This window comes from Saccopteryx leptura, chromosome 4 (genome assembly GCF_036850995.1).
Source record: "Saccopteryx leptura isolate mSacLep1 chromosome 4, mSacLep1_pri_phased_curated, whole genome shotgun sequence".
Taxonomy (NCBI): Eukaryota; Metazoa; Chordata; class Mammalia; order Chiroptera; family Emballonuridae; genus Saccopteryx; species Saccopteryx leptura.
This window is the reverse complement of record NC_089506.1, coordinates 197,299,328-197,325,667: the sequence shown is the minus strand read 5'-3', so window position 1 is coordinate 197,325,667 and position 26,340 is coordinate 197,299,328. Positions and strand designations below refer to the sequence as shown.

Genomic DNA, 26,340 nt, shown 5'->3' with positions numbered 1-26,340 from the left:
AAATTATTTTTACTTTATAACAATATGATATATAATTCATAGGGGTTTGTGACTAATGTGTTATCATTTTGGATTTTACCCTTTTAAAACATAAACTGACTTTCATTGTAGTTCAGTGCTTTTTATTTTGAACTGTTTTGAAGTTGAACTTTTTTTTCTTTTGCCTTAAAGTCTTTCCCCATAATTTAATTTTAAACTTCTTTTCTCATTTGACTTTAAGGGACCCTTTAAAGGCAGTGGCGGGGGCTGCATGACGTTCTGAACCCCATTTCATTTGCCCTTTGTGGGTAGTCTGTATTTTCTATATGGATGCTCAGAGGACTTTTCCTCACCTTTGAAATTAAAAAATGTCATAAAGATAACCTAGTTCTGTCAGTGTGGTCACCAAGCTAGCATGAATTCTTTTCCTTTTATCAACACAGGAATGCTAGATAAAACATAACGAAACTTACATGTGTCACTCTGCCGGTAGTTTGCCTGCTTGCTAACATATTATCCTCCTTCCTCCTGCTCCATTCGGTTCTGTAGGGGCCACGCTGCATGTCCAGATTCCCTGGGCAAAGGGAGGCAAGCAGCCAGAGAGGAGAAGGCGGGGATAGAGATCGAGGCTCCCTGCCTCTATGTGCCTTAGACCAGGGGTCCCCAAACTACGGCCCGTGGGCTGCATGCGGCCGGCCCCCTGAGGCCATTTATCTGGCCCCCGCCGCACTTCTGGAAGGGGCACCTCTTTCATTGGTGGTCAGTGAGAGGCCCATAGTTCCCACTGAAATACTGGTCAGTTTTGTTGATTTAAATTTACTTGTTCTTTATTTTAAATATTGTATTTGTTCCTGTTTTATTTTTTTACTTTAAAATAAGATATGTGCAGTGTGCATAGGGATTTGTTCATAGTTTTTTTTATAGTCCGGCCCTCCAACGGTCTGAGGGACAGTGAACTGGCCCCCTGTGTAAAAAGTTTGGGGACCCCTACCTTAGACAAACATCTCCAGGAATGCCTCTCAGGTTCCTGCTGGATCTTGGCAGAGCCGAGGTCCTCCTCCCAGCGTTCCAGCTCCTGTTGGGCAGCCCCTACCATGGTTCTGGCTCCTTCTGGGCACCCCAGCATTGAGGTTCTGGTAATGCCACCCACCTTCTCTGTATGTCCCTCCAGACCGGGGATGGGAACCACTTGCTGCTATTGCTCGTTCTGCTAACCATTCTCTGTTGGGCTTTTCAGCCCTTCTCACCACTCAGAAGATAGCTCACTCTTTTACATCTTTTTATTGAACTACCTGACATGGGCTCTGTTTTCCCGACTGTGCTCTGACTGGTAAAAACAACTGAATGTGGGAGGAGACTGTCCCTGAAGTGTGCTTGCACCCCCGCACCTTTCTCTTAACCTCCTGAAGGAGTGAGCTCTTGAAGCTGTGATCTAAAGAAGCTGGTGCTGTTCTGCTGCCATTACGACTGCTGCTTCTCAGCCAGGAAGCCGAGCGTGGACAATGCAACGTGGCTGCAGGAGAAGACTGTTTCCATGACCTTTGCCCTTGTAGTAAAAGCCAGAAGTGGGCAGGAAAAAGGCCCTCATCTAGTGGCATGCTAGAGTCAGCTCATACCAGCTTATAAAAGCCAGTAAAGTTTTAGCAATTTTATGAACATAGCCATCTTAAATCAAGGATAAATGAAATGTAAACCTACTTTTTTTTTTTAAGCAAAGGAGAGAGCGAGAGAGAGACAGGAAGAGAGAGAGAGGAGAAGCATCAACTTATAATTGTGGCACCTTAGTTGTTCATTGATTGCCTCTAATATATACCTTGACTGGGGGGCTCCAGCTGAGCCAGTGACCCCTTGTTCAAGCCAGTGACTTTTGGGCCCCAGCCAGCGACCATGGGGTCATGTCTATGATCCCACACTCAAGCTGGTGACCCTGCGCTCAAGCGGTTGAGCCCACGCTCAAGCCGGATGAGCCTGTGCTTAAGCCAGCAACCTTGAGGTTTTGAACCTGGGTGCTCAGTATCCCAGGCCGATGCTCTATCCACTGCACCACCGCCTGGTTAGGCTAGATGGACATTCTTAAATAAAGCATAAACATAATTAAATTATATTAAAAACAAAGGTAATAAAATAGCAAGACCCTACCTCTTCCTCATTATGTGACTGCATTTTATGACCTATGATTTTGTGGCTAACTTAGTCTATAGCAGTATATGGTGGAAACACTGTACAGTGAGCGGTGTGCTGGTACACTACTGCACAGCTCTCCTCAAGTTTGTATTCAATGACACCGTGTTGGTAGCTTGGAACTGGCCTTTTAGAAGTATTTTTTTTTTTCTTTGTATTTTTCTGAAGCTGGAAATGGGGAGAGACAGTCAGACAGACTCCCGCATGCGCCCGACCGGGATCCACCCGGCACGCCCACCAGGGGCGACGTTCTGCCCACCAGGGGGCGATGCTCTGCCCCTCCGGGGCATCGCTCTGCTGCGACCAGAGCCACTCTAGTGCCTGGGGCAGAGGCCAAGGAGCCATCCCCAGCGCCCGGGCCATCTTTGCTCCAATGGAGCCTTGGCTGCGGGAGGGGAAGAGAGAGACAGAGAGGGGGAGGGGTGGAGAAGCAGATGGGCGCTTCTCCTGTGTGCCCTGGCCGGGAATCGAACCCGGGTCCCCCGCACTCCAGGCCGACGCTCTACCGCTGAGCCAACCGGCCAGGGCCTTGGAAGTATTTATACCATGGAAGTAGGCAAATGCTGCAAATCAAGACTTTTTTGAGACCCAGTTAGTAAACATTTACCAGTACACTGCTTTCATTTTATGTCTGCTTTCAAAACTGTGCAAATGCTTTTGAATATGGGAACTATAGCTCATCTAGAACTTTTGTAGCAAGAGAGCCTAAAAAAAATGCAGTTATTACCTTTTCAGCTTCTTCAATCGATGGAAGAGGAATGAGTATTGCATGAACCATTCAAGAGTATCAAGCTTGAATGAAGAGATCCAACATACATCCAGAAGAGTTGACAAAAGAGAGATTATAAAGATTAGGGGAGAGTGCCATCTGAAAATGGCGACTTAGAATTGTCCAGGATGAATCTTAATAGGTGAACAACAACTCAGCTTCTCCATAGAGGGCTCCACAGGATTTGAGAATATTTGTGGACAGTCAAGTGAGTGAACCGCCTTGGAAGTGGGTCCCCCAACCCCAATCATGCCTTCTGATGCAACCTCAGGAACAAAATATCTTCAGAGTTCTAAAACAATAATACATTTATAATTTTCTGCAAACTAGAACTATAATCCAAAAGAAATTGAAATAAAGACTTTTTAAAAAACACTTAAGAAGATTTCTACTAACAGTCCTTCAATGAAAGAATTGCTAAATTCCCCTCATTAAGGAGAGATTTGAACCCAGAAGGAGAGAGTGCCCTGCAAGAAGCAACAATGAGCAGAGAAATAGGTAAACTTGTGGAAAAGTCTCGGTAAGCATTGGTTGTAAGATGTAACAATAACAACAACAATGACTAATGTGGGGGGTTTAAAAGTAAGGTTGAACTGAAATATTAGACAACAATAACATGGAAGAGCAAAGCAATCCAAAGGCAACAAACAACCCAATAGATAAAGATGAAAAGCAAGTCTGTAGAAGAGGAAATCAGAATGGCGCCAAACTTTACAATGAGATGCCCGAACCAGCTATCCAGGGAATCTGATTAAGAAAAATGGAACTGTCTGATAATACCAAGTGTTGACAAGGCGATGGGGAAATAGACATGCTGTTAGAATTATGGTGGGTCTGCACATTGCCACAACCGCTAGGATGGTTTCAAAATATATTCACAAATTCTTTGATACTCCATCTTTCAATAGGTGGAGCCTAATTTCGTAAGTGTGGCTACACTTGGTGACTTGCTTCTCATAAATAGAATGTGTTTTGAAAGTGATGGTGTATGATTTCTAAGACCAAATCATAAAATTTTCCTCCTGTCTCTTGAGTCACTTGCCTGGGAAAAGCCAGCTGCCATTTAGTAAGAACACTTGAGCAGACCTATGGAGGGATCCACAGTAAGTGAGACTTTTTATGAACGGTCAAGTGAGTGAACCATCTTGGAAATGTAACCCCAGCCCCAATCGTTTGATGGTCAATGTCTTCTACAACCTCCTGAGCCTGAACCACTTAGCTAAGCAACTCCCAATTCCTGACTCAGTGAGATAATAAATATCTGCTGTTTTAAGTCACTAAGTTCAGAGGTAATTTCTTAATGTATCAATAGATAACTAATCCAACCACTTTGGAGCAATTTGGCAAAATTCTGTAATATTTCATCTAGGTATATAGGCTAGAGGAGTTTCTGCAAATGTATACAAGGAGACACACAGAAGTTATTCATTGCAGAATGCTTTTTCTTTCAATTGGATAATTGATAAGTAAGTTGCAATATATTTATACAATGGAAAACTATGGCGCAATTAAAAATAAATTAACTAAGTTACAGTGTTGTTCCAATACACAAAGGTTGCAGATTCAATTCCCAGTCAAGGCACATACAGGAATTAACCAATGAATGCATAATAACTGAAACAACAAATAGATGTGTTTCTCTTCTCTCTCTTTTCCTTCTTCTCTCTCTAAAATCAATAAAAAATTAAAAAATTAATACCAAAAATAAATTAACTAGGTATATAGGTATGCATTTGGATAGAGTGCAGTATTGCAAGTTGCAAAAGCATTATGTGGTATGATAGCACCGAAATAAATTTAAAGATATATACATATATAGCAATACTATAATATAATATATTCTATATAGTTACACCCAATGTAGGAAAATTTAAAAATGTGGATGGGAAGGATACATTCTTTTCCAGTTATCATAGTGGAGGGAGGGAAGTGGAGGAATAGAGTAGGTGGGCAGGGCTTCAATGTGTAATATATTATTAAAAAAATAAAACTAAAGTAAGTAATGCAAAATATTAGCCTGTGTTTAATCTGGTGGATGGGTCTGTGGATGCATTATATTATTTACTAAAATTTCCATTGGCTTGAAATATTCTTTATTGCCATTAATGTATGTAGATTTCCATTCTGTTCCTATTTTTGGATTTGTTGTTTGCTTTGCAAAGACCTGCACCTTTCCCAAATTAGCTTGCCTCTCAGCAGGCTCTCTTTTCTTCTTGACTTGATGTCTCCTCACCTTACTCTGATATTTCCTTAGGCGTTGGCATTCTTATTTCATAGACACTCCACTTTCTCAATTGTTGTTAAGGACATAACCAGAAACTTTGTAAAATTGTCTTTTTTCTCATATTATTGTTGACGATATGCTTTTTGGTTTTACATCTTCTTGAAAGTACTTACTCTTCTAATGATGCAGAACTTTTGTACAGATCCCTACGTTGGTGTTTTCTGCTTACTCATTCCTGTCTGATTTGAGCTCTAGCCAAATCCTGTTTGCCAACTGGCATGCCCCTGCAGGATCTTAACAAGGGAACACAATTGTTTTATAAGTGCTTAGCCAAGTGCTCAGTGTCTAGTGCATCTTTGCTGGTTCTTCTTGTCCCCATGATTTAACTCTTGGACTCTGAAGAGGAGATGTCCATTTCTGGGGGATTCTAAGGTCTACTGAAATACTTTTTTAATCAAAAGCAATATGTGGCCTTGGCTGGTTGGCTCAGCATTAGAGCATCAGCCCGGCATGTGGAAGTCCTGGGTTCGATTCCTGGCCAGGGCACACGGGAGAAGCACCATCTGCTTCTCCACCCCTCCCCCTCTCCTTCCTCTCTATTTCTCGCTTCTCTTCCTGCAGCCAAAGCTCCATGGGAGCAAAGTAGGCCTGGGCACTGAGGATGGCTCCATGGCCTCTGCCTCAGGCGTTAGAATGGCTCCAGTTGCAGGGGAGCAGCGCCCCAGACGGGCCGAGCATCGCCCCCTGGTGGTCATGCCAGTGGATCCTGGTTGGGCACATGCGGGAGTCTGTTTGCTGCCCTCCACTTCTCACTTTGGAAAAAATAAAATAAAGCAATATGTGAAAAACCATAATATTCCCATTGGCCATTGTTCCTAGGGCTCTTGTCATTGACACTTTTGCCTGTAGTAAATTTCACATCTTCCTGTGCCTCCGACCCTTCCATTCCTAGCCATGTTGCATATTGGTAGGTATGATCCCCGAGTAGCCAGAAGAAGGGGTTTGCTGCTTCACAGTGGTGCTAAGGGTATTTGACCTTGGCTACTTTTCAAAAGAAGTTCCAATATAGTCTGAAGGATAATTGGCTGCTGTCATAGTTGGCCATCCCTGCCATAAAATGGAAGGGAATTGGGGTAGATAAATCTCTTCTTATCCCTTTACTATCTGGCTGTATTTAGTTTCTGAATTCTGATTCTTATTCTAATCCTAACTGTGCTGACTTAATGGAAGCTGCTTCTACACCTGTCAGGGATAGCATCGATTTTGTGTGCCTTCGTGAGTATATTTAGGGGAATTTGACAAAGGCCCTATCGGGATTGGTTAGGCTCTTTACCCTTTAGAATGGCAGATGAGTGTCACCCCTTGTATTAGAGGACAGGAACTCCTGTGAAGTATGTAGCAGATTGCATGCATACTCCAGGTACTCTACAGAAAGCCTATTCTTCCATTGAGGGCTTGCACCTCCTTTCTTAAGTCTTATTTCTCTGTGTGTGGTCCAGTACCAGACTCCTATGCAACTAAAACAGTAGTTCAGAGCAGTGCCGCTCACACTCATTTGTGGGGAAGGACTAGCTCTTTTTATTTTCAACTTCAGTCCTTGGAAGACTGATACTTTTGTAAAATACAGTTAGAATGAATTACTAGAAAAATAAAATTAAAAAAGCAAGGATATAAAAATCATATCAACTGGTCACATGCCTAGTTGTTGGGACAATGCTATAGATTGCTCTAAAAATTTCAGTGCTGTCTTCTCAGTTTCTGTCCTTAGCTCATTGCAGACCAGCAACAAACAGTGTCCCACTGGGAGTGTCCACAAGGCACACTTGGAGTGGCACTGCTGTAGAGGCCCTGCAGAATTCTGCTTTGGTACCCTCTCTGTCTGTAGTAATAGTATCAGCCTACAGCAATATGCCTGGGTCTTTGGTACTGTAGAGAAAGAAAAGGGAGGTGTATTGGTCTGGGTTCTCCAGAAAAACATAACCAATAGGACATGTATAAATAGAGAAAGATTTATTATAAGGAATTGTCTCATGTGGTATGGAGGCTGAGAAGTCCCACAGTCTGCAGCTTGCAACCTGGAGACCCAGGAGAATTGATGGTGTAAGCTCCAGTCTGAGACTCAGTTCAAGTCCCAAGGCAGAAGACCAGTGTTTCAGCTTCGCAGTAAGGCAGAGAGAATGAATTCTCCCTTTAACACAGTGGTTGGCAAACTCATTAGTCAACAGAGCCAAATATCAACAGTACAACGATTGAAATTTCTTTTGAGAGCCAAGATTTTAAAACTTAAACTATATAGGTAGGTACATTCCTTATTGAGGTAGTGCCGGCGCATGGTATTTGGTGGAAGAGCCACACTCAAGGGGCCAAAGAGCCGAATGTGGCTCGCGAGCCACAGTTTGCCGACCACTGCTCAACAGATTGGCTGAGGCCCACCCACATTAGGAAGGGCAGTCTGCTTTGCTTAGTCTATGGATTCAAATGTTAATCTCACCCAGAAACACCCTCACAGACAGAGGCTTGAGGCCCCGGGTTCAAAAGAAAATATTGGGCCCCTTAAAAAAGAGAGAGAGATAGGGAAAATAAAAATACATGTTAACCATATTTTCAGATAAATAAAAAATATTCTATACTATTAATGTTAAAATTGCACATATGAAACTAAACTTGGTGTCATTAGAAAAAAGTGTAAAGTTGAAGTTTTGCAGGGCCCTTCAGAAGTCAGGGCCCAGGGTGCGTGCCCAGTACGCCCGCTTCTGCTCACAGACACACTCAGAGTAATGTTTGACCAAATACCTGGGCACTTCTTGACCCTCTGGCCTAGTCAAGTTGGTCCATAAAATTACCATTGCAGAAGGGCAGCATCTTGTGTCAATGTGAGTGGGGCTCTTTGGTTTATTGCTCTGCCAAGAGCAATGGCCCTGAAAGCAGGAACCGCCCCTTTTATTTTTAACATCCTGACACCTTGTCCATTATGTGACCATAGAATCAGGCTGCCTGGTGCCCAGGAAATAGGCTGCTTCAGCTCCTGTGCTTCCCACTCAGAGCCCCCCTCCTCCCGGTGCAGCCAGATGCTTGCTGACACCACTCACACGCACCAGTGGTACTGGTACTACTAAGCCGATAACACACGTGCTCCCTCAGAACCGTGGTGCAAAGTGCCAGCCAGCTTCTCTCTGAGGCTCCCCTCTGCCGTGTCCTCACTGACCCTCCTGCAGAACCCAGAATACTTCAGCTTCAGTCTAATATATTTGTGACCTCTTTTCCCTGTATCTTGCTTCATATAAACCTTAGCAAACAATTACTGATATTTATTGAGAATGTGCCTGGTGTTAAAATCTATACATTATTTTATATTTATAAGCATACTAGTCAGTACGTATCAAAACCCCTTTTACGAAGGAGTAAACTGAGTCATATGGAAGATAAGAAACTTACATGGCTATCAGGGGCAGAGCTAGGATTGAAATCTAATGCTGTTTTTGTCCTCAAAAGCCCTAATTCTTAACCATGAAATCCTTTTGCCTTACAGAAGATACAGAAAAATTATTCACATGATAAACAATCTCAATGAGTAAAGTTGCTGTTGAAAATATATACATGCATGTGCATATATCTATATTTTGTTCATTGCCCTCCATATAAGGATCCATCTTTAAGTGTTAGTTCAGGACCACACTTGTCTTTGCCGATGAACTTACGTGTTTTCCTTCCTTCGCCAAAGAGAAAATCTTGCTTGGGTTTCCCCAGGTGGCTTGGAGTGAAATTTAGTCCTTAATTGCAGCAGCTGTTTTTAGCTTAGTTGAGATAATGTTCTTCCCTTTTTTTGAACATGACTTGATTTATCCGTATGGATGGTTCAATTGCACATGTTTTCTTTCCTAGACGTTGAATATTTTGGGTGCAGAGACTGCAGGAACTGAATATGTATCTAATTTTGTCAGCTGCTTTTCCCAGAAGCAAATGATGTTGATATATCAAATGGGATTCAGTTATGATCCATTTATTTATTTATTTTTCTGCAAAGGACTCAGTGTTTATTCTGTGGCTGTACACTGGGTGGGGTGTGGCTGGGAGTTGTTCGTTGGAGTATAATTTCGTTACTAAGCAGTGAACATTGGTGTGGCGGTCCAAAGCTTCCGCCAGCCAGGTAAAAGGTGATAACGGAAAGATATTTACAAACCGCTTAGGAACTAGAGTGATGAGTGGTGAGATGTGAAGGCACGTTTTCAGTGTTTATGTGACTCCACCAGGTAGGGAAATTAGATAAGATCAGTGCAGGTGTTTTTCTATGTTTAGGAAGAACTTAAATGATTGTTATTGAGGCAGCCCGGGTCCTGGGGCCAGTGCTGAGAGAGAGTTGAAAATACTCAGGCAGCGTTAGCCAGCGTTGACTTCCCATTCCCTCAATCAGAGAAATCTCCTTGCTCCAATGGTCACGGCACCTGGTCCCCCAAAGCAGGGTGGGTGTTAGGAAAAGGGAGAGTGAATCTAACTCATACATCTGATACCCACCTGTAAACCTGTTTGGTCTGAAATTAATCTGGAGAAAAAGAGGAGATGGTAATCTAAATGTTCTTTCAAAAAAAATTTTTTTTCTTGTTTTCTATTTATGTGTATGAGTAGATTTGGCTTGGGAGGAGGAAGCCTGACTTAGAATCAGCTGAAAATGTACGTCTTATAATTGGGAAGTGTGTGTGCTCTGTGTGACTAGCCTCCTGCCATTTATGACCGGCCTGGGGACAGATGTTCTGTGAGCTGCACAGAGGGAGGGTGGTTGGGAGGCTGATGCCTGGCTCTGGCCTCCGCTGTGTGTCTGCTTAACTTTTGAGGGACCAGAACTTTTGTGAGAGCTGTCCCAGTTGTTAGGATGAATGAAAACTACCTTTGATAGAAATAGAGAAATCAGGAAGTGTGGCCTATTTTTGAGGAAGATAATTGATTCGTTTTTAGACATCTTGAGTTTAAAATGAGAGTTTGACATCCGGATGGAAATATCTTGGCTCAGCTGTGGCTGCTTAATGGAAACAGCACTTGGGAGGCTGGTGTTCTAGAAAGGGTTCTCACACTAACCGGTTTTGTGCTCTTTCTTGGTCAAGTTCTATACTTTTTGGGAGTCTCATTGGTCGCTGTCAGCCCCAGTAAGGACATGCAATGTGCGCTCTAGACTGGGGAGAGGGGGGATGTGCAGCCGTGCCTGTCCCTTTGTGGTGTCCCAGGGAAAAGCAGACAGGGGCCCCCACCCCTTGGTGGGGTGCATGCTTGCTCCAGCCTCACATGAGCAGGGTTGGTTGCCACCATGTGGATTTTTTGGAGTGTGGTTTGACGGTCAGCAAGGTTTGGGTGTCTTTAACAGTCATTCTCAGAGGCTGGCTCTCTGTTGGCATCTTCCTGTAATTAACACCCCATTACTTAGCAGTGCCCAGAGGGGCTGCTCGGGCCACCCCAGCTTATCCTACAGACACACACTTTAGTGCTGGAAGGCCCTCTTTAAGTGACTTCCATGAAGAAGGGTAGCTGTGTGGGGAGAGAATACAGGGGCCATTTCTCTTTCACAGAGCTGCTGGCAGGGAGGCGCTCATTCTCTGCTTGTATGCCCCAAGTGGTGGGGAGATTACTCCTTCCTGTGCTGCCTGGTTCACCTTCTGAGAGCTCTGTAGAGAAGTTCGTTACCCACACCCTGTGATTGACTCCTGTACTTCCTACCTGTTTCCTCATTCTGTTCAGTGGTTTACTAGTCCTCTTAGCTCCCTTTCCAGATGGGGAAACAAGCAGACCCTGTCATACTCGGTGGCTCGCTCATTGAAACCAGGGGTGTTCTTTCTGCTGTGGAGGCTCCATCTTTCTTACTGTCTTTCCTCTTCCTTTTCTGTACCTGCCCTTTCATTCTCCTCTCCACGTCTCCTTCCTTTAGCCTGAAGCCTCGGGCCAGCCATGCACTCCTGGGAACTTCAGAAGCCCAGCGGTGGCAGAGGAGCTTTGCCTAGAGGGTTTGCTAGTCTGGTGTACAGGGATGCTTTCATTTCCTGGGGAAGTGCTGGAAGCTGCTTAGTTCTGAAACACCATGAGGCATTACTCACCTTTATAGTAGAGCAGGTGTATGCGGCGTCTCAGGGATGTCCCCATAAGCCAGTGGTGCAACCCAGACAGGTGTGGGGTTGCTTCTCAGAGGTGTAGATTATTGTGCATTTTTCCTTTAGAGCCTGGCGTTCCCTACCTTCTGGGAGGGCTGCTTGAGCGGAACACCTGCTTTACCAGGGAAAAGTAAAACACTTGGGTCTTTTCAGGGTCACGGCCAAGACGTCCAGTCCCTGGGCAGCCCGGCATTTTGGGGGGTACACAGTCCTTTCTTATGAGAACTGAGAGAGTTTATCAGGATAGGAGAGGAGCAGAGAGAGTTCCTGTCTGCACGGAGAGACAGCTTGATGACGACACGATGTCCCACAGTCTGCAAGGACAACATGGTTCCCATTCATAATTCAATGGGAAGAATGAAGTAAGACAAAATGTGAAGGGAGGGCTGGAACCTGAGGTCAGTTGGGAACTGTTCAGGCCACGGGTACCCTGGAGTTTTCCCGCCTTGCCCTCTAGAAATGTTTTTATTTCAAAGCTAACACTGGCCATCTGAAAAGCGGGGTGGTCCTTTAAGGAAGGAAAGGAGGAATGAATGCCAATGTTTTTCCCCCTTCTCTTGTGGACAGGGAGAAGATGCCTTTCCACCACGTGACCGCTGGCCTGTTGTACAAGGGGAATTACCTCAACCGGTCTCTGTCTGCCGGCAGCGACAGTGAGCAGCTTGCTAACATCTCCGTGGAGGAGCTTGATGGTAAGGAGCCCGCCCTGTCTGGGAGCTGAGCCGCCCAAGAGAGGCATTTAGGGCCATTGTGCATCTCAGGTGAAAGGGCCAGGCTCGGGCCACCCGTAGTGGCCAAGGCTAACTGTGGTGTGACAGGAAAGAGTTCAGAGGTAAATTCACCCTAGATGACCCCTTTGTGTGGGATAGACCTGGTAGCCTGAAAAAGCTATGGTGGATATTTCCGTTTCCTTGGATACCGACTGGGAGGACAGCCTCGAACTTCCTAAGTGTATTTTCCAGTTTATGGAATCTTTATCACCAGTGGTGTTGCCATGTTTCCATATTGTCATTTACGATGGGGCTCAGCTGGAGGGGAGGGTTAAGCCCTGCTAACGGCTGTCTCTTGACTTGTGGCCATGGTGCTTTGAATCCTGCCCAGATCAGAATCATCTGGAAGCTGTGTGGAGGCAGGAATGGACAGCCATTATTTTTATTGCCTCTGTTCCTTCATAACACAATATAGCCCTGTGTGTTCATGGCAGGGCGAGGGGTGGGACAAAAACCTGAGAACACAGTGACTACATTTGCCCTGTGCCTGTGCCCCATTGCATCCTTATTGGTAAGCTAACCCTTGACTTAAAAAAATTAAAATGAGGAAGAAGTCATATTTTTCTAGAATAGAGGATTAGATTGATTTAGCCAGATGTTCGCCTCGGTGCCACATCTGCTGAGGCCAAAGCAGAACTGGATTTTCCCTAGTGTTTCGGAGGGCTGTGTTCCTTGTGACACATTCTAAAACATGAAGTCTAAATTTACTGTCTAAAGGAGAGAAGTCAAAATTGCCCCAGATGGCTCACATCTTTGCTTGCTAAGTATCACGGTCCGACCAGCGAGCTTTCTCCGTGTGCACTTCTCCCAAGGCGCAGGTGGGAAGTTCAGCGCTGGGCCCGGGAAGGCAAATTGCATCATGATCGGCAGGAGATGAGGGACAGGAAGGATAGGGCTGTCTGATAGCGTTTCCTGTCCGTGTTGATTTCATGGGCATGCTTGCTTACCTAAAAGGCTTCTTATTTACATGTGCCAGCCGGGAAGTAGCAGAGGCCGGTGGGCGGGGCCCAAGGAGAGGCTGGGAGGTCAGGGGGAGGGGAAATGATGTGGGCAAGGCCAGGCTCCTGAAGGCCAGCACCTGTTTGTTCACTGTGGTCTGGACAGACTGGTGGCCAATGAGGACAGCAGGATCCTCAGGTCTACTGGCCTTTAGCTGACCAGAGAACAGTCAGCGGGAGGACACGGATGCAGCACGAGAGCCCTAACGGCTCCGGAGTGACCCCCTCCTGTCCTTGTGACTACAGAGAGGGCTGAGGTTGGGCCGGAGCTGTTGGGCAGGTGAGGCGAGCCTCAGGCTTTCTCACGCCCCGAGGAGTCCACTCCCGGTGGAGATTAGGGCAGGTGGTGCATTGACGTGGTGGGGCTTGTGCTTGTGTGTGCTTAGGTCCCCTGGGTTTATCAGTTAGCAGGAGCCCCAGAGACTGGCAGCTCTTGAAGAGGCTGAGATTCCTAACCAAGTGGAAAAGTTTGAAAATCTTCTGTGGCATCCCCTATCTTGCTTTCCGTTTCCCTCGCTCCTTCCTCCCCCCTCCCAGCTTTGCCATGAATAATCAAGAATGATTTCTCCAAGACGTCTCAGAGCAACAGTGTTTTCTCCATTAAATCTGGGCCACATCTGGGTCGTGTGGCTTTTGGAGAGGATGGCTGGCTAGATCTCGGCCCTTCTCTCCACTTCGGGCACCTGACTGAAACACCCTCTCTGTTCAAGCACCAGAGCCCAGCAGCTAGTTCACTGGGGTCCAGGAAGGTGAGCAGGACTGAAAGGGGCCTTCTTAGCAGGTGAGATGAGCAGGGAGTGACTCAGCAGCCCTCATGCCCAGGTGGGCAGGCTCAGCAGCGAAGCCTTGGGGAAGGGGCCCTGGTGGAGTGAAGTGGGACTTTGTGACCTCCGGCCAGCTGGTGAAGATGCTGTGTTTGTCCTTCAGGAAGGTGATCTGGGCTCTTGGCCTGGAGAAGGAGCTGTTTCTTTTCTGATGGAAGATTTCTTCTACTTCTTCATTTTTTTGCCAAGGTGACCCCTGAGTTATGACTGCGCCTGCTTTCTTACAAGCAGCACCGCGAGGCTCGGGCCGGGCTGTGCGGATGTGCTCTGAGTTTAGAGCAGGCGGGCAGGGGTCTGAAAGCCTCCTGGTGTGAAGCAGTTCGGATGACTGCACGTCGGTGCTCTGGGGAGCCAAGGTTTGCGAGGTTCTGCCCGTTTGCTGTTCTCGTGGGGCTGCCTCCTGTCAAGCTGGGTCCTGAAGTCCTGCTGTTCGAGGCCACTCATTTACCCTCAGAGGTCTCGTGGTGTGGCAAAGGGAGTTGATGTGTCGGACACTGGTGGACACTGAAGCGTCCTTTGTGGTCCGGCTCCCTCCGGTGCAGACAGTCGCCGGGCACCGTCCTCATCTCTGCTCCCCTCTCTTCTCCCCGCAGCGCTGCGGCCTCCTGCTTACGGATCACCACGGGACAGGCTGCTTGCTGTCTGTCATCAGGGACAGAAGGCCCGTTTCCATCAGTGTCAGGGTCAAAGCGCCCAGTCCATGGGTGGGTCCCCTCTGAGAACAGGTGTGACAAGAGCCTCTCTCCACGACCAGGCCATCTCCAGCTGCCATGCTCTCTGGGAAGTTTCTAATTCTTCTCTTTACACAAAGCTCAGGAGGAAATCATGCAAAGCTGCCTCAGGTTGGCCAGCTTAGAGTTGGAAAGCACCCAACAAACAGCCACAATGAATCGGTTGAGATGATCATTCATTTGTTCATTCCTGTTCATTCATTCGGTGACAGCAGTGTGTACCCGAATGCTTTCTGGGTGGAAGAGGAAATCTACTAAGTATATTATTGATTGCCTGACTCCAAAGCGTTTGCAGTCTACCCAGGGAGCTCATGTATGTACACAGTTAACCAGCAGTACCTTGCACTCTTACAGGGTGTCATGTGAAATTTTATGAGACATATAAATTATAATTTAAAAAAAAACCCAGTTTTTGAAATGCTATTTATTGAATAATCTTGTGATGACATCTTAATCTTAAACTAAATTCGCCTCTCTCTGAAATTTATTCATTTTCATGAATAGGTGGTATTCCATTTAATATAACTCAATTTCTATAACCATTCCATTCAGGACGGACATTTGGGTTTCCAGTTTGGGGCCATTAAGATCGAATCCAGCCGTCGCCCTTCTGCTGTGGCTGTGATGGCAGGGTGTGCCCTCCCCACGGCTTCCTCGTAGCAGTTGTGACACAGCTGCGTGTCGGTATTTCCCATTATTCTTGCCAGTAACAGCGTCAGCTCCCTGGATTGCTGTTTGGGTCTTTCTTTGAGCCTAGGTCCGTTTGCTCTCACATCCATAATGGTTATTATTTCTGTGTCTTCTTCAGGAATACTTCTCATTTTCATTCGTTTTTCATGAGTGTCTCTTCTCACGTCATTTTTCTCTTTTTGCACGAGTGCATCCTGCCTTCCTTCTTGAGTGTGTCTCCCACATTATGGATTTAGCTGTCTGCTATCCTTTAACAATTTTAAATTCTTTATTATAAATTTTAAAATAATTTGTAGATATAAAACCTTTTTATCTGCGTTTCCCAGCTGATGCTACCTTTATTCAGCATTAGAAGATGTTTTATATATTTATTTTTTTATTTTTCTGAAGTTGGAAATGGGGAGGCAGTCAGACAGACTCCCGCATGCGCCCGACCGGAATCCACCCGGCATGCCCACCAGGGGGCGATGCTCTGCCCATCTGGGGCATTGCTCTGTTGCAACCAGAGCCATTCTAACGCCTGAGGCAGAGGCCAAGGAGCCATCCTCAGCGCCCGGGCCACCTTTGCTCCAATGGAGCCTTGGCTGCAGGAGAGGAAGAGAGAGACAGAGAGGAAGGAGAGGGGGAAGGGTGGAGAAGCAGATGGGCGCCTCTCCTGTGTGCCCCGGATGGGAATCGAACCCGGGACTCCTGCATACCAGGCCGACGCTCTAGAAGATGTTTTTTATATGATTCCTTTTGCTTTTTCTATTTTCTGCTATGTGACACAACCATTATAGTTCTTTGAAGCCCAGTATGCGTGAGCAAACAAGGTTTGTGAAGAGTCTTTAGCCTTCTTTGTTCTATCTTTACCCTATCCCAGATCTGGGATAATTTCCTCCCTTTTCAGCTCCAGACTGGAGAATCCAGTTTCTAGAAAGAGTTTATCTATCTTGTTCACGGCTGCTGGGCAGAAGTGGGATCTTGATGAACCGTGCTGTTGGGTGGCCACAGAATTATAGAACTCCTTTGCTCTTCCCCTCTTCTGCTCTCTTCCTGTTTCCAAACTGGTATCCAGTATTCAGTGATTCTAGGTGCATTCTGGTTCTCCTCTCTCCTGCAAAGAATCCAGGATGGCCACCCCCCACCCAGGGCTCTGGTTGCTCTCAGAGGTGTGTTCCCTAAAGGAGCTTAGAAAACGGGTGCTGCCCAGGTGGGTTTGGGTTGGGGACTAGATCACTGTGGAGAGTGGTTGCTGTGAAATAGGGAGTGACTGCTCACTTTGCCGTCAGTGTCCCTGCGGGTCCCTGGCAAGGGCAGCAGCCGTGTTAAGTCAAACTGTTTCTTCCCAGTGTGCTACTTGTCATTCTTGGGGTGGATGGAAGTTGTGTTTCTCCAGTTCCATTAGCGTTGCAATTAGTAAAACTTCTCCTCGGGCTCTGACACATGTACATATCTCAAAATTATATAGTATTGCTGGTAATGTGCTCATACCTATATTTTGGGGGGTGTTTTCATTTCAGTTTGGGGGTGCATGTATCAGTCCGCCACCTTTCCCTCCTGAGGCCCATTTGGTCATTGGCTAACTGCGTTTGGACTGTTCCAGAGTCTCCGCTCCTCGCTGCCCAGTTTCCTGAGTGACCCCTGGTTGCCTAGCCCAGTGGACGCTCAGTATTTATTCTGGGCTTCCTGCAGCCCCTGCCAGCGTTTGTCACGGTTTTGGTTTTAAAGTTTGTCACTGCCTTGGCATCATGTCATCGCTCTCCTCCCACCTCTTTTCGACCTCTGTCATTTTCACCGTTCCTCGTGTGCCCCTTACCTCCTGCCCGCTTCTTCCGCTCCGCTGTCTCCTGGGGCTGGTTTCTCTTGTCCTCTCTGTGGGCATCTTCGAGCGGATGGCCGGAAGGCCTATACCTTCAATGCCTGCCTCTCTCCTGAATTTTAAACTTGTTACCTATAGTCCTGTGTGGATGTCACACAAGTTTCTTAAACTCCAAAGACCCAACACCCCACGGATTTCATTTGAACTGCCCTTCATGTAACTTTTCCCCGGAAATTATATCACTTTCTACCCAGTCAGCCACGGTGGTAATTTGGAAATCATCCTCGATTCCTCTTTTTGTCTTACTTTCCACATATAACTCGCCAAGTCCTGCAGATCAACTTATTTCATAAGTATTCCTTCCTCTCTGACCACATTGCTGTTGTGTCTGGCTGGGTCCCCACTTCCGGGACACCTGCAGCCACCAGGAGCGGCTTTCCCTGTACCTCCTCCATGATGTCAGCTGTGTCAGCTCAGCTCCATTTCATTGGAGGGATGCTCCAATTACCGTACACAGTGGGTTAGGCTTCCCTCTGCTTCTCACGTTTTTCTTCTTGTCCAACAAATATATAAACAGAAACGTATTTAATATTTCTTTAACTTTTAAAAACATTTTCAGATCCACAGAGGGTTTGGAAAGTATAGTCAATAGCTGTATACCCTTCACTTACTGTTAATATTGCAGCATTTGCTTTTTAGATGTTGTTACCCGTTACTAATTTGCTTTATACAAAACATGAGTTTCACTGTCCTATTTGTTTTTCTGAATAGAAGCCCCTTGGCCAAGACAGACCTGGATGTCAATTTTATTGTGGGGCGGGAGGAAGAAGAGGTATGGGGAAACATTTGCTTTCTTTCTTTCTTTCTCCCTTTTTTTTTTTTTAATTTTTTATATTCAATTAGCAATAATCGCGCCTTGGGTAAAACTCATTGGCTACGATACTGCCACTGTGCAAAGCTCTCTCTCTCCCTTTCAAAACACACCCACCCACCCACACACACAACACACACATATTCACAATTTTTTTTTAGTTTCAGAATTTCTTAAGTTCCAGAATTTTTAAATTTGGTTCTTTCTTATAGTTCTCATTTCTGTAATAAAATACTCTGTTTACTCATTAAAACATTTAAACAATGACTATTTAAAAAATTCTGTGGACATATTTTCCTGTTTATAATAGCTCTTAAAAGTCTTAATGCGGCCCTGGCCGGTTGGCTCAGCGGTAGAGCGTCGGCCTAGAGTGCGGAGGACCCGGGTTCGATTCCCGGCCAGGGCACACAGGAGAAGCGCCCATTTGCTTCTCCACCCCTCTGCCGCGCTTTCCTCTCTGTCTCTCTCTTCCCCTCCCGCAGCCAAGGCTCCATTGGAGCAAAGATGGCCCGGGCGCTGGGGATGGCTCTGTGGCCTCTGCCTCAGGCGCTAGAGTGGCTCTGGTCGCAACATGGCGACGCCCAGGATGGGCAGAGCATCGCCCCCTGGTGGGCAGAGCGTCGCCCCATGGTGGGCGTGCCGGGTGGATCCCGGTCGGGCACATGCAGGAGTCTGTCTGACTGTCTCTCCCTGTTTCCAGCTTCAGAAAAATGAAAAAAAAAAAAAAAAAAAAAAGTCTTAATGCACTAAATCCAGCATCTAGGCTCCAGGCCATTGTGGGGTTGATTTCTATTGACTTTTTAAAAAAGATTATGATCAAAATTTTTTTTTTGTCTCTTTGCAGGCCTACGACCATTTGACTGTACACCAAACATGTGAATTCTGTGTTATAGAGACTCTGTGTTCTGTTGTCTTTCTCTGAAGAGGGCTGATTTTTGTTCTAATAGTTCAATTACTAGCTGACCGCCTTAATGTGTATGGGTTTGGTTTTCTGCTTGGTGAGGGTAGATCTGTGGAAATCCCAAGGTGGTTCCCTGGCTCCTCTAACTTGGTAGGGACTGAGCCCCCAAACTCTAGAAGCCTTCTCTTCTAGATCTGGTAGGAGCTTGGTGTTCATTTAGTTCCGATGGGTGTAAGGTAGGGCTTTACAGTGCACTTCTTCCTCTTACAATGTGATCTGTCTCGTGTTTCAGCTGGATGCCTGGGGGCATTAATGAGGTTTCTCAGACATCTCCTGGGGCTGCTTAAATTCTAGTATCCAATTACTCTTCTCAAACTCACAGCAGCTGCTTCCTGCTTGCACACGTGAAGCCCAGCTGTCAGCCGAGTCTTCATAGGGAACCCGCACACAGGTTCCTGGGCCTCTCGGCACCGTTCTCATCTCTCTGCTGCCTGCCTTACCCCACAGGGTCTAGCCCCTTCAGCTATCCCAAGGAGTGAACTGTCATTGGAAATCCCGGGCAGAGAGCCAGGTGAGCACGGGGGCTCGCCATGTGCATTTCTCTTCTCCCCGCAGTTACAGCCATGTCCTGCCTGTGCTGTAGGGCCTGAAAATGGACGCTGATGTATTCTATGCATTTCTTTGGTTGTCTAGCTTCTGTTGAGAATAATATGTCTGCCTGGGTAACACATGTTCATCTTTTAAGTTTCAACATTGTCATTGTTGTCGTCATCTTCACTATCATTATCATCATCATCAACATCATCACAGCTGAGTGCTCACTGTGTACTAAGAACCGTTCAGGGTGCATTATATGAATTAACTCATTTACTCCTTTAAAGAATCTTATGCTGCAGGCACTATTATTAGCCTTATTTTTTGGCCAGTGTGGAAAAATGGAGACATTAAATCACCTAGTAGCGTCGCTAGCATGCGTTGGAACTGGAATGCAAACTGCCACCTGTCGTCAGAGCTCATACCTTTTAACCTTTATGCTGCTATCCCTCCTCCTTGCTAGATAAGACCCTTCATGCCTTCCCTGCACCCTCATGTCACCACCATACATATCACTGCCACCACTGTGACACATGGGTAGGAACTGGGCTGATTAAGCAAACTTTCAGTGGGTGGAGAGATATTTTTAAAGCTCTGTGTGAGCCCAGCATGCTCCTCTCCGAGAGCAGAGGTGCCCTGCAGCCGGGGAGGGGCTGGTGACGGACAGGAGTTCACGCTAGAAAGGGGCTGGCATCTGAGCCATGCATCCTGAACTGTTTCTGCCCATGCCCACCCATCGAGTCCATCATTTATTTTCTTGTCAAGAAAACTCTCCCCCACTTCCTTCTGCCCTCATCTACTTTTGCTGGTTGCTTTAAAAACCCCAGAGGCATACCCTACTTGCCTTTTGAGACACTTCCATTGACAGCCGTTTCAGGAGGGGTGTTAGGGAGGCAGAAACATTGCTGTCACGAGAAGAGAAGCTCACAACTCTCATCTGAGAAGGCCGATGGCTCCAAGGCCACTCCTCCTCCTCCGGAGGAAACCTACACAACGAACCACATTATCAGACAAGGGCAGGATGTCAGATCTCCAGCTCCGCTCCCAAGCTGGGAACCAGCCTTACCACGGGGTCTCTTACCTAGGTGGGTACTTTCCCCCTTGGAGGCTTGATGTGCCTTTGAGCCGCAAGACAGAAGTGTTTTGTGGAGGCTTGTGAAGCTTTGTTAGCAGAGCACAGAAGGATTTCTCTGATGGGAGCTGCTTCCCAGGGCCCCCTCCTTAAAGGGGCATTGATCTAAGTCTTTTTTTAGTCATTTTCTACATCTCGTTCTGAAAATGTATTTTGATAGCGGTGGCCGAGAAGGAAACCCGAGGACCGCCCCTGCCACTTTCATTTTATACATCCGTAATCGATGTGCTACCTGTTTCCAAAAGTCATGGAGGCACCACGTGATAAAGGAATCCTGAAACATGAACTGCAAAGGCTGTCAGCATAGAAAGAGAAAATAAAAACCCACATATAAAGAGGAAGAAGAAAATGACAGCCCCTCAAACTAATACATATGGATAAGCATTAAAATTAGCTCCAAGCTTTCAATTGGTTGGGGCAAGATGGTACCACGAGTTTCATTATTCCAAGGATAGCCTTAATATGTCCCATTAGAAGGATAGTCTTCTCATCTGTGTTTTAAATAGGTGCCCTTGGCCCAAAAGAAAAATACCCAGTATAAGAGCTTTTCACATTGTTTTTTCAGAGATGTTGGAGGCTTTCCATTTTTTTCTCACCCTTAAATTTCTGGAAATTTTTTTAAAAACTTATTTCTACTCGTCGTAGTGGCTTATGATAGTGGTGATTGTCAACGAAGGACAAGGTGCTGATCTTAGACTATCCAGATGCAGAGAGATGAGGGCAGATTGTAGTCTAAAAAGCTTTTCCATCACAGGGTTCTGAGTATACTGTACATGTGTCTCTGGTTCCTACCCCTAAGAGCCCTGCTTGAGACAGTAGGGAAGAGGTGATGTCTTCTGTGAAAGTTTAAGAACCTGCACCCTAAAGCATGACCTTGAGTTGGAATATTGGAGGCAGAGGAGTTCCCAACCATTTGTTTCTATCGTAAAATAACTCTGAAATTGTTCCTCTGGAAACTTCCACCTTTGGCAGAAGTTCATCCTAATAGATCTAAGGTAATTAAGCCCCACAGTGCTTTGCCAGATAATTAAATAAGTTAACCTGTTGAGTAGAATTCTTCCGCATTATCCATCTGGTTGCTGAAGAGAGTTTGCCAGAACTCATTATTTTGATGTTGGCTTTGTTGATACTGGGCTGTTTCTCCAGGTGGTTATTGGCCAACAGCAGGTTCCACTGTTTCCTTGGACTTCTCAGGGGATGTGGTGGTAGCAATATGCTCCAGTAGGATTGTTTTCTTGCCTTTCTTCTTCACAGCGACATCCAGGGCACCTCATCTAATCACTGCTCTAAATATATAATTCAAGGACAGGTGAGGAGCTAGGACACAGCCATTTAAAATACAAATTTTCTCTATCAAGCTGTTCATTTCTACTTTCTGTAATTCTCAAGCTGGAAGATTACTGAATTTACTTTGAGACATGTATTGCTGTGTAACAAATTACTCCAAAACTTCCCGGTTTAAAATAAAACAAAATTATCTCACAATTTGTATAAGAACTTGGGCTGGTCTGGACCAAATTCTTTTTAAAGTTTGCAGTTAAGACATTTGTGAGATTGCAGTCATCTGAAGGTTTGACTGGGGCTGGGAAATTCAATTTCAAGTTCACTCATATGGCTGTTGGTGGGAGGAGTGAGTTCCTCCCATGAGGGCCTCTCCGTAGGACTGCTTGAGTGACTTTGTGACTTGGGATTTGGCTTTTCCCAGAATGAATGATCATTTAATGATCTTGTCTGAGATATCACAGATCGTCACTTCTGCCACATGTATTTGTTAAAAGTGAGTCACTGAACACAGCCCACACTAAAGGTAAGTGGAATTAGATTCCATCTTTTGAAGGGAGGAGAATCAAAGATTAGAAGGTATATTTTAAAAGCACCAGAGAGCCCTGGCCAGTTGGCTCAGTGTGCGGACATCCCAGGATTGATCCCCAGTCAGAGCACACATGAAAAGTGACCATCTGCTTCTCCTCCCATCCCCTCCCCCTTTCTCTCTCTTCTGCTCTAGCAGCCAATGGCTTGATTAGTTTGAGTGTCAGCTGCAGGCACTGAGGATAGCTTGGTTGGTCCAAGCATCAACCCTAAATGGGGGCTTCCGGGTGGATCCCAGTCAGAGCGCATGTAAAGAGTCTGTCTCACTCTCTCCTCTCCTCTCACTTAAAAAAAAAATCACCAAAGAACATACAAATTAGCTTACAGATGGTTCCTAGCTATTGAATTTAAAGCTAATTAAAGTTATGGAAAGTTATAATTCATATTTATAAGTTTCTTTATTCAGTGGAAAAGATAAGACCTGATCTTTGGTATAAAAATAGGAATTAAAGCCTAGCTGATCTTTTTATTTCTATTTACTCATTTTTTAAAATTAAATTTATTGGAGTAACACTGGTTAATAACATTATATAAATTTCAGATATACAACCTTATGACATCTATGTATCTATTGTGTGCTCACCACCCAAAGCCTACTCTCCTTTCATCACCAAATACTTGATCTCCTTTACCCTCTTCGTCCTCTCCCCAAGCCTACCTGATCTCGATGGAGTAGGGTCTCTGGAGTCCTTCAGATGAGGTTCCCATCTCAGTTGAACTATTTAGCAGCTGCAACAGACATGGTTAGCTCTTCCCCAATATAATTGTTATCTTAGTAGCAGAAATTTTAGCTGGACAAGTAGATGCTAGAATAAAGACTATATTTCCCCATCTCCTTAAGAGCTAGGTATAGCCATATTAGTAAATTATGGCCAATGAGATGTAAGCAGAAGTGACACTGGGTAACTCTGGTGCACTTTACTGCTTCTTTTTCGAATCCTTTTTCTTATTGCTAGATGGGAAGGTCATCATCTGACACCGTGGCAACAAAGCGTGTCACCTTTGGATAACAGAGTGGTGAGTTGGGAGGAGCCCATTGAAATAGAGTAAAACTAACATTAATTGATTAATTTATTGTCATTGGACTTAAACCCATTGAATAAGCAGCTATGTGTCCAGACAAGAAATACAATCTCTAAACCTGTTTTACAATTTTTAAATTAATGTTTTACATATAATGCTACTTTTAAGAATCTCCTGCTTACTATTTTTGATGGAAAAGTATTGCAGAAGATTAAGAATGATGCACCTGTAATTTCAAAGCATTGGAGAATTGTCATTATTCTAATCTGTACAGATGGCAGAGACTCTAGAGACCTCTAGGGGGACATTGACTTTTGGTGAGTTTGGCCCATTCTTGAGGGCAGGGTCCATATATATCATGTTCATCCCAGTAGGCAAGCATAGTGAAGTCACAGGCACATAGTGAAGACTTATTAAATAAATGAACGTCCTCTCATGAGAGACATTTGTCCCAACATGAGCTAATTATTCCTGATTATTCATTGTAAACCAGAGTGAAATTGGGATGATATATGTGACGATGAAGCATTGTTGTTGATACACGGCACTTAGAGCCAGATTGCCTACATCAGTGCTCCATGAGAGTTGGTTTTCTCACCTGTACAATGTGGGTAATAGTGTATTTTTACAGAGGTAATGAGGGAATATATGCAGGGTGAGTTACTATTGTGTATGTGGTATATAGTATGTACCAAGTGCATAATTAACAGTATGAGTAATAGTAATTGTTGCTATTGTTGTTATGATGGTGATGATGACAATGACTATCATGACAAGACACACCCAGACAAAAGATTATTATTCCCATCTTGGGGCAAGTTGACTCTTTAGAGGAAAAAGCAGAACACTAGTCAGTGTTAAGCAATTATCCTGTCAGGAGAGGCACACGTCAGAATGTAAGTGCCCCTGGTAGGGAAGTCCTGTCAAAGCGGGAGTATCTGGACACCCTGTAGCAATTCTCTGTCTGAGCTCTAAGCTCATAAGGACACCTGCCTCATCAAAACTCCTGTCCTCATCGGTAGGGAGTCAGAGTCAAAACTGTCAAAGAAAGCAGAGGAAAAGGGACCCAATGACACTGGCTTCTAAACCTTGGGTTGTCCTGAGAAAGCAAACAAGGATCTAAGACCTGGGCTTGCATGGGAAACACTTGTGGATGGCTGGAAATTCAGACCTTCCAGGTCCTCACTGTGATGCTCCCAAGGATCAGGAGTGAGCCTGGCTTACACAAATGTCCTTTAAAAATATCGAGCTGTCCTGCAGTACTTACTCTATGGGCTGGAGGAAAGATTGTGGGAAATGGGGCTGGGAGGCTGAAATCACAGCTGGATGTGCAGAACTCACTCCCCTTCAGGAGACATGGCCAGCTCTTTCAGTTCAACCCATTGGAAGGCCGCTTTCTATTCCTTCCTCTCTGAAGTGGGAGCTTGTGTTGGAATCAAGACGATTCCTGGAAATGGAAGAGCTTAGCCATCCTTTTGTCCGCGTGTAGCTTTCTGTGAACAGAGCACCCCCATTTCCTGCTGTTCCCTTTCCTAGCTTCCCACGCCCTTGGGGTTCCCCTGACATTGTTTGGTTAGAATTCAAGGTCATTTTTGTTTTAGTGTTTCTTCTAAACTCTACATATGAACTTCAGTGTTAATGGTTACACTAAGGTTTTATGGTGATTTGAGAAAAATCGTTTTCCCCCTAAAGCTGCTATAATAAATGGCTGCAGGACCTAAAGTAATGCCAACATAAAGAGTGTGCCACCATTTGCACACTCAGGTGTAGGAATAGTTGCTAGGCTGGTGCCAGTTGTCTGTACTGTGCCGATTATTACTCTGCTGATATCCAGTGACATGAGCCTCAGGATGTGTAGCTCACCTCAGTGATTGGGGTTGCCAATCTAGCGCTCTGCCTGGAAGCCCTGTAGGGAGAACGAGTCCTACAATTTTTGGTCTGGTGCCCCCAAGCCATTTGTAGGAGACTTTAGAGGCTTAGTCTCTCCGCCATCCAGTGCCCAGGTAAGGGAGGTGGGGAAGGAGTGTTGTGGGGACAAACCTGAGGACTGTGTTTCCTATAGACTGGTGGTCCCCAACCCCCGGGCCGCGGACTGGTACCATTCCGTGGGCCATTTGGTACCGGTCCGCAGAGAAAGAATAAATAACTTACATTATTTCCGTTTTATTTCTATTTAAGTCTGAACGATGTTTTATTTTTAAAAAACGACCAAATTCCCTCTGTTCCATCCATCTAAGACTCACAATTGGCGTTTGTCTAGGTCACGTGATACATTTAGCCGTCCCACCCTAAAGGCCGGTCTGTGAAAATATTTTCTGACATTAAACCAGTCCGGGGCCCAAAAAAGGTTGGGGACCGCTGCTGTATACCTCCATGGAGCCTCTCCTCAGCCGGCCTTGTGCAGTTTCTCAGCCAGCACCTATTGGGGACAAAACAACTCCTGAGAATCCAGGTGAATGACTGATCATCATTTTATGCTAATTTCTTTAAGAACCCCTCAGAGATGTCATCAATTTCTGGGGAAAATGCCTTGAGCTTCCTGCTGAATTCTCTTGCCAGATTTTGAGGACCCTGAATATGCAAATTGAGAAATGTGTTTTTTTTCCGAATTTTGAATCCCCAGAGACTGAGGTTAGTCAGCCTAGAGGACAGGCTTCTGAAGAGCTATGTTGCTAAAGGCTATGCCAAAGGCTGTGCCAAGTCAGGGGCTTGGAGCCTGAGGTCTGTGTTTCTCCTAGGATTTCTGAATATTTCGTGTGTCTGTGAGTAGTGCTCTTGTCATAGTCACAAAGGGATTCAACTAAAGGGTACTACCAATGGCTAACCTACACTTTGTGAACAGGGTGTCTCCT

The 26,340-nt window shown here is 45.4% G+C and overlaps 1 protein-coding gene, 1 non-coding gene and 1 pseudogene across 7 annotated transcripts in view; 2 read left to right on the top strand and 1 right to left on the bottom strand.

The window, feature by feature from the left end:
- CALN1 (calneuron 1) overlaps positions 1 to 26,340 on the top strand; it is a 528,997-nt gene that overhangs the window by 146,387 nt on the left and 356,270 nt on the right. For 4 of the 6 annotated variants that reach the window (XM_066382462.1, XM_066382463.1, XM_066382461.1 and 1 more), the window contains one exon: positions 11,852 to 11,976. In XM_066382462.1, coding sequence (XP_066238559.1) covers positions 11,859 to 11,976 — 118 coding nt within the window. In that variant the 5' untranslated portion in view covers positions 11,852 to 11,858. The remainder of the gene's footprint in view (positions 1 to 11,851; positions 11,977 to 26,340) is intronic. The other 2 variants (XR_010751157.1, XM_066382460.1) reach the window with 1 other exon arrangement.
- Positions 17,976 to 18,058, bottom strand: LOC136404587 (U4 spliceosomal RNA; annotated as a pseudogene).
- Positions 18,300 to 18,375, top strand: TRNAS-AGA (transfer RNA serine (anticodon AGA)). Its single transcript has one exon. It is a non-coding gene; the product is annotated as a tRNA-Ser (tRNA).